Genomic DNA, 7710 nt, shown 5'->3' on the forward strand with positions numbered 1-7710 from the left:
CTCCATTGGGATTTACAGAACACTCCATTAGAGAATGACCATGTACACCGCAATAATCACAAGCAACTCCACCTTGGCTAGAGGTAGCCATAGCATTGACGGGCATAGATGTATTAGCATTCATGCGCATCCCATCGATCTTCTCATTCAAAGCTGAAATTTGTGATGATAGAAGGGAATAGGTTTCAACTTCATGTTTCCCCTTCCTTGGTGCTTGAGCTGCGCGCCTAGATGAGCTATTCCATTGATTTTCAGCAAGAGTATCCAAGAGTGAAATAGCCTCAGAAGTTTGTTTGTTCATGAAAGAGCCGCCAGCCGCACCATCTACCATCCTCTTAGTCTCATTATCAAGACCATTATAAAATGATTGCATAAGAAATTCCTTCTCAATACCGTGATGTGGGCACATATATTGGTAATCCTTGAATCTCTCCTACGCATCATGAAAAGTTTCCCCCGCATCTTGTGAGAAACTATAGAGCTTAACTCTGTAGTCGTGAGTCTTATAACCGGGATAATACTTCACTAAGAAAGCATCAGACAATTGCGCCCAAGTAGTAATGGTGTTGGGAAGAGAGTTATACCAACGTTGAGCCTTGCCCGCCAAAGAGAAACGAAAAAGGTATAAGTAGAGCTCGTCGTCAGTCATCCCAGTAATCTTTTGTAGAGAACATGCTTGAAGGAATTTCTGCAGATGATCAACGGGTTCTTCATTGTCAAGACCATAAAACTGATTTCCTGTGATCATATTCATAACATGGGATTTGATGTCAAAGTTTCCAGCATTAGTAGTCGGCATCCTAATCCCCGCGGTAACATTGCTAGCCTTGGGCTGTGTAGACTGCCTAAGAGTTCTCTCGGGAGCCTGAGCCGCCATGTCAAGAGATTGAGAGGCTTGTTTACGAGCCTCCGCTCTCCTTTTCTTTGCACTTGCGTGTGTTCTACGAGCAGTTGCCTCGACTTCAGGATCAAAAAGCAAAGGTTGCTTGTTGGTACTCCTGGTCATACACAAAAACACTAGAACAAACGTAAATACGCTCGAAGAACAGTTGTTCCTCGAGTGGGTTAGCAAAAGCAAACACTAAATTCAAAAAGTAAAATTGTTGACCCTCCCCGGCAACGGCGCCAATTTTTGATAGGTCGTTTTGCTACCAAAAATAATTCCTAATTCACCTAACTAGTATAGTTGGGTAAGTAGGGTCGAACCACTGTGGAAGGACAAGTAAAATCACAATTTGAACCAAGTTCACTAACGCTAACAATCAAATGTTGGAATTTTTTTGTTTATCTAATATAATGCAAAAAACAAGAGATGAATGAAATTCAAAAATTAAAAACCTAGGGCTAAGAAGGATTCACTATGCATCGATCATGATTCATGAACAATAATTGGGATAGGAATGAATATAGGCGAAGGAATGTGTTGCTCTCGCAAACAAATTCGACAATCAAACAATAAAAGAAGCTATCGCGATTAAAGCTTAACTGTTCAAAGAAGGAAATCTTTCACTCAAACTCGCAACTTTCGCTTATAGAATTGAGTGAATAAAACTTGCAAATTGGCCAAACATGCAATCAATACAAAACCTATCAATTGAATCACCTAGACAAACCAAGTTTAAATCCTAAAATCAAACAAAAATCATGACCTTTTGCATAGTTTCACCAAGCCCTAGCAATAAAACTACTCACTAAGCATATTAAAACTAACAAGAGATTCAAAAATGAAATTCATGGAGGAAATTAAATTCAAACTTAATGGAGAGATAATCATGCAATGATAACGATGATAAACGAGAACAAGGAATTAGGATTGAAAGAAATACCTTTAAATTAATTAAAATTATAAATTCCGATTGTTGATTTACAATCTTCCAAAGCAAGAAATAATAGAAATCCCCATTGATACCAAACCCTCAGGAAAAGAAAAAAAACCAGAGAAAGTCAACGTGCCCTAAAATTCCCTTCCAATGCTATATATATCTCCTTCCAAAAAGATCGGAGGTTACCGGAAGTTATAAAAAAATAACCGCTGGACCCGACCGGGTATGAAGAAACCCGCCCGGGTACGAGGCAAAGCCAAATCTCAAAGACCAAAGATTTTCTAAGTTTTGGAACAGACCCGGCCGGGTATGAGGAAACCAGCCCGGGTTTGAGAGGTTCACCCGGCCGGGTCTGTGGATACCCGCCCGGGTCCGTGTGATAGCATTTCTGCCAAAAAAAAACCTCTTCAAAAATCTTCTAAGTATTGGATGCTGACCCGGCCGGGTATGTGGAAACCCGCCCGGGTGCGTGTCTTTGTCAGCACAAAATTGATACTTCGAGTAGCTTACGACCTTTCAACTTGCAAATCTCGCTCCGAGGGTCGATTCCTGGCCTAATTAGAGCTTTATTCCTACAAAACAGATGGGAAACAAACACTCCAACCAAGTATAAAAACCAATGGAAAAATGAAGCATAATACGCGAGAAATGCTATGAAAATGCAATGGGGGAATGGTAAGAAATAGTATATAAAACATGCACATCAATAGTTAAAAACATAGGAAAAACATATAATAGTGTGTAATTAAAAGAGTTATAACCTAGAAAAAATATAAATATAAACAATACATTCTTTGAAATTATCAAATCAACAAATTAGTTTTTATCATAAACAAATGGAACAACAATGTATTGAATGAATATAAAATACTAAAAAGTAAAATAACAATACCTGATTGTTGGAGATATACTGATAAGGCGAAAAATCCAACAAATTAATATATATATATATATATATATATATATATATATATATATATATATATATATATATATATATATATATATATATATATATATATATTGCAACAAGAACATAAACTTTTTAATCGTAGTTCCCAACACCTTGCAATATATAACAATATAAAATCATCGGTAAAAAATTCTAAAATTTAAAAATAGAAGAAATAATAAATAAGAATCTTTAGAATAATTGTAGGGAAAAAATGAAATACCTCAATGACAACAGGAAGAAATCAATTACATAAAAATCAGCATTACTCTTTTCCTCGCCAAAGCTTTATGTGTCATCAACATCTCATTTTCGACGGTAATGAAGCTTTTCATGAACTGCTCTTACAAGCTACACTTAAAAATTGGCATAAACGGGGAGTAACGGCCCGTTTGGTTGATGGTAATGAAGTAATGAAAATGAAATATTGTAATGGTAATAGTAATGAAGGAATGGATATGAGAATTGGTAATGAAGATTCTTTTATTTGGTGTGCATGACTAAAGAATGGTAATGGAAGATAATGTTCCATTGATTGCATTTGGTTGTTAGTAATAAAAAATGATAATGACTCTTAGTTTCATTATTGTATATTTGTATCTAAAAGCATTATTGTATCTAAATTATTCTATCTAATGATTTTTTTTTAATAATAACATTTTTTTGAATAATTACATACATTACCTTTTTTTTTTCATTATTTTTTTTCTTCAGCTCGAAATTACATTATCTTATTTTATTACCACAGTAATACTTCATTACCATTACAGCCTAATACCAAGTTTTTTGATGGTAATAAAAATGGCTTTTTTTGATAATTTCATTACCTTATTTTATTACCATTCATTACCATTGAAGGCATCCAAACAACCAAATTTTTTATTATTTAATTTTATTACCATGACCGCCCTCTAATACCATGTACCAAACGGACCGTAAAAGTACTAATTTATGCAAACAATTACCAAATTAGCAATTTTCCTTTTTCATAGTGTTTCATCTCAAAACCTGGCGATATTTATATAATAAAAAAAATAAAAGAGATATCAAATATCAACTAAAACATACGATAGTACACAGCCACAAAAATAAAATGGAGTAAGATAATGCATTTTTAAGTTGTATAAACCGATAGTATCCGATCATACACATGTTGTTGAGCAGTTTATCATTATCACTAATAAATAATAATGTTGCTTGTCGATTTGTTTTGAGCAGTTATAATGCTCTCAAATCTTATACCGAATATAAGGTACAAAATCACTATTAGAAATATCATTAATGAACTATTACTACAAGCCTCCAACAAATCAATTTTAAAATCAACTGCATTTGTTACAAAATCTTGAATACAATGCCAGTCGAATAGATTTAATACAATGCAGTTAAGGCAAGTAAAAATGGGAGGAAAAGAATTAATAAGCACATTGATTAAGTAGATTACAATGACGCTAAATAAATTTGAGGGCTTTCAAATCATATAATCTCTCCTATTCACCTTAAGAGTCTCATTTGACTTTTCACGGATTTTAAGGAGAGTCAAAAGTGAGACCCTAAGGGTAGGAAAAAGAGTGATATTATGAGTTTTTAATGTAAGGGAGGAAAATTAGTATGGGTAATAGAGAGTATAATTGAAAATAGGATAAAACTACTAAGGGCATAAAAGTCAAAAACCCATGCCAAAAATAGAAATAGAACAATTAAGGTGAGTTGACCATAAAAAGAAATGGGACACATAAGCTGAATAGAAGGGAGTACTAAATATAAGGTACAAAATCAGTATTAAATATATTATGATTATTGAGCTAGTACTATATGCCGTCATCAACAAATCAGCTTTAAAATCAACTGTATTCATTGCAAAATCTTGAATACAATGCAAGCCTAAACAAATTTATTGTGATGTAGTTAAGGCAAGTAAGGAACAATAGTAATAAGCACATTGCTTTAAGTAGATTAAAATGACACTAAATGCAATCTAAAGAAAGGAACCAAAACTGAAACGAACAGTAGAACTATAAGCACATTGCAATGTAAGCCAATCAAATTTAATGTCTTCTAAGTGTTTATTTAAAGAGCAGGTTTAGAATCATTAAATGCACAAAACATTAAAGGCTACAAATGTTTTCCATTTTGCACGAGAACAGTACAAAGTGCACCACAAATTCAGGATTTAAATAGTATTAAAGCATTATGAATAGAAGAGAATGGTAGGAAAAAGAAGGCATTTGTTATATAAATTAGAAAAGTGCATCAATTCTTGACTCAATAATCAATGTAAATCAATTACCAATTTCAACAAAATTTATATTAACATTAGTCTTAAACTCTAATTTATAGATGAACTACGAACAGCTAAATTCATAATTTAGTACAAAATCATTCAACATAGTGATGAATCAACTCTATAAGTATGGAAACAATTGATTTTCAGCATATTAAAAATTGAAGAAATCAACTATGGTAAAACTAGATTAATGCAGGAAGAGACAATTACCATGTCTTTTTGTTTGCATTGCTGAGAAATATACGTAAGAAAAGATTAAATTAAACTCCAATGCGTTTTCCATTAACAACTTGTAAAAATTGAAAACCATTAACAACACATATGTAACACTCTAAATTACACAAAGCTAATTGCTAATACTAATACTAATGGTATGTTTGTTAACATGGAATTCATTTCCAAACGTTGAATTGACCAAAATACTATGTTCGATAAATTTTAAATTTGAAATGTGGGATAGGTTGATTCCATAGAATTCCAATAACAATATAAATTGTAAATTTGGTAAAGTATCCAAATTTGCAAATTAATATTGGTGTCATTTACAATACTTAAATTTGAATACCAAAATTAAATTTCTTATTTTCAAATGAATTATATGTTACCAAACACTACCTTAACATTTTCGCAAATCTACGTCCCAAACTATTAGCTATAGAGTGAAGATTTGAAGATACTGGAATTATGTTTTATGAAAAATACAGTTTCTGGTTATTCATTAAGGAGTAACTTCTTCTTTATATATATATTGGCACTATTCTATTTTAGGAAACTAACTATATTATGTGTATTATCATATGTAACTAACTAACATAATATATAACTGAATAAAATAAAATCTTCTTTCCCCTAGAAGTTTTCTGATCCACAGATACTCTGTAACTCCTTTTGCTATCCCTCTGAATTCTGCTTCAGTACTGGACAGAGCAACTACCTTCTGTTTCTTACTCTTCCAAGTGACTAGATTACCCCCTACAAGGGTGAAGTATCCTGAGGTAGACTTCCTGTCGTCCCGATCACCAGCCCAATCTGCATCTGTATAACCAATAAGATCAAGATTATCATTCTTTGAGTAGAAAACTCCTTTATTATTGGTTCCCTTTAAGATCCTCAGGACTACTGCCATGTGTTCTACCTGAGGTCGATGCATGAACTTACTTACAATCTCTACTGCATAGGCGATATCTGGTCTCGTGTGAGATAAATAAAACAGTTTTCCAACCATTCTTCTATAACGGTCTTGATCTGTCATTTCTGCCCCTTCAACAACTTGTAGACCATGATTAGATACCATAGGAGTCTCTGCTGGTTTACAGTCTAACATGCCTGCTTCTGCTAAGAGATCTAAAATGTACTTTCTCTAATTGATGAATATCCCCTTCCTTGAACGTAGAACTTCTATCCCAAGGAAGTATTTCAGTTGTCCCAAATCCTTCATCTCAAACTCTTGGAATAATTTGTTCCTCAGTCGATCAATTTCCTTAGAGTCGTTTCCAGTAATCACCATATCATCGTCGTAGATCACGAGACATGTAATTTGATTTCCACTCCTCCTGAGAAATAGAGTATGCTTTGAGTTGCTCTGTTTGTATCCAAATCTCTTCATTGTTGTAGTGAATCTCCCAAACCACGCCTTAGGGGATTGTTTCAAGCCATATAGTGCCCTTTTAAGTCTACACCCCTCTCCTTGGCTATACTTATCTGAGTATCCGGGTGGTGGCTTCATATATACCTCTTCTTCAATCTCTCCATGTAAGAAGGCATTTTTCACATCAAATTGAAACAAAAGGTCATTCTTTATTTGCTGCTACTGAGAAGAGAACTCGAATGGTATCGATTTTAGCCACAGGTGAGAATGTTTCCGAGTTGTCTACCCCATAAGTCTGTGTGTACCCTTTTGCAACATGCCTTGCTTTGTACCTCTCAATGGTTCCATCAGCATAATACTTGACTGAAAAAATCCATTTACAGCCAACCGTCTTCTTATCCCCTAGTAATCTACACTTCTCCCACGTTTCGTTTTTCTGGAGAGCCATGATCTCTTCATCCATAGCTTGCTTCCACTTTGGTTCTTGGAGAGCTTCTTCTGTGGTTTTCGGGATAGTACTGGAATAAAGAGATGCATTGAAGGCGACAGCTGTTTGTGATAGTTGTTCTTCATCCCTTCTACAGATAGGATATCGGGATCTCTGGGATTCATATTCAGGATCATACCACTTAGGAGGCATTCCTCTTGTACTTCGAGAGGGCAAATTATGTTTCCTAGGGACAACAACACTACTTGGCACAATATAATCAGTGGATATATCAATGAAAGGAGAAGTAGGACTCAATGTTACCTCTTATTTGGCCGGATGCTCAGGGACTGGAGTAGTAGTCTGAGGAGATGGTTCAGTAATAATGTCAGTGGCAAAATTAGTGGTAGTGCCTACTTGTTCTTTGGGAGCTCGACTGTCAGCCAAGGGATGAATCAACCAGCTGAGATCCTCACTAGCACTCTCCCCCTGAGATCGAGGCTGGGTGTAGTAGGTAGATTGTTCAAAGAAGTCACAACCCATCGTGGTATCAAGTTTGTTATGGACAGGATCATAACATCGATATCCCTTCTGTGTAGTGCCATACCCAAGAAACACACATTTGACTGTCCG

The 7710-nt window shown here is 34.6% G+C and overlaps 1 protein-coding gene and 1 non-coding gene across 2 annotated transcripts; one reads left to right on the forward strand and one right to left on the reverse strand.

Moving 5' to 3' along the window:
* Nucleotides 1-389: 389 nt before the first annotated feature.
* LOC130827983 (small nucleolar RNA R71) lies at nt 390-497 on the forward strand. Its single transcript, XR_009047296.1, has one exon. It is a non-coding gene; the product is annotated as a small nucleolar RNA R71 (small nucleolar RNA).
* A 6355-nt stretch (nt 498-6852) lies between these two features.
* LOC130826448 (uncharacterized mitochondrial protein AtMg00820-like) lies at nt 6853-7290 on the reverse strand. The gene has a single exon (XM_057692038.1). The coding sequence runs from the start codon at nt 7288-7290 to the stop codon at nt 6853-6855; it is 438 nt and encodes a 145-aa protein (XP_057548021.1).
* Nucleotides 7291-7710: the final 420 nt, after the last annotated feature.

The sequence above is a fragment of the Amaranthus tricolor genome, chromosome 11 (genome assembly GCF_026212465.1).
Source record: "Amaranthus tricolor cultivar Red isolate AtriRed21 chromosome 11, ASM2621246v1, whole genome shotgun sequence".
Taxonomy (NCBI): domain Eukaryota; kingdom Viridiplantae; phylum Streptophyta; class Magnoliopsida; order Caryophyllales; family Amaranthaceae; genus Amaranthus; species Amaranthus tricolor.

What these genes read in the sequence shown, in the direction of transcription:
- LOC130826448 (XM_057692038.1), bottom strand. Translation starts at nt 7,290, where the DNA reads ATGCCTCCTAAGTGGTATGATCCTGAATATGAATCCCAGAGATCCCGA.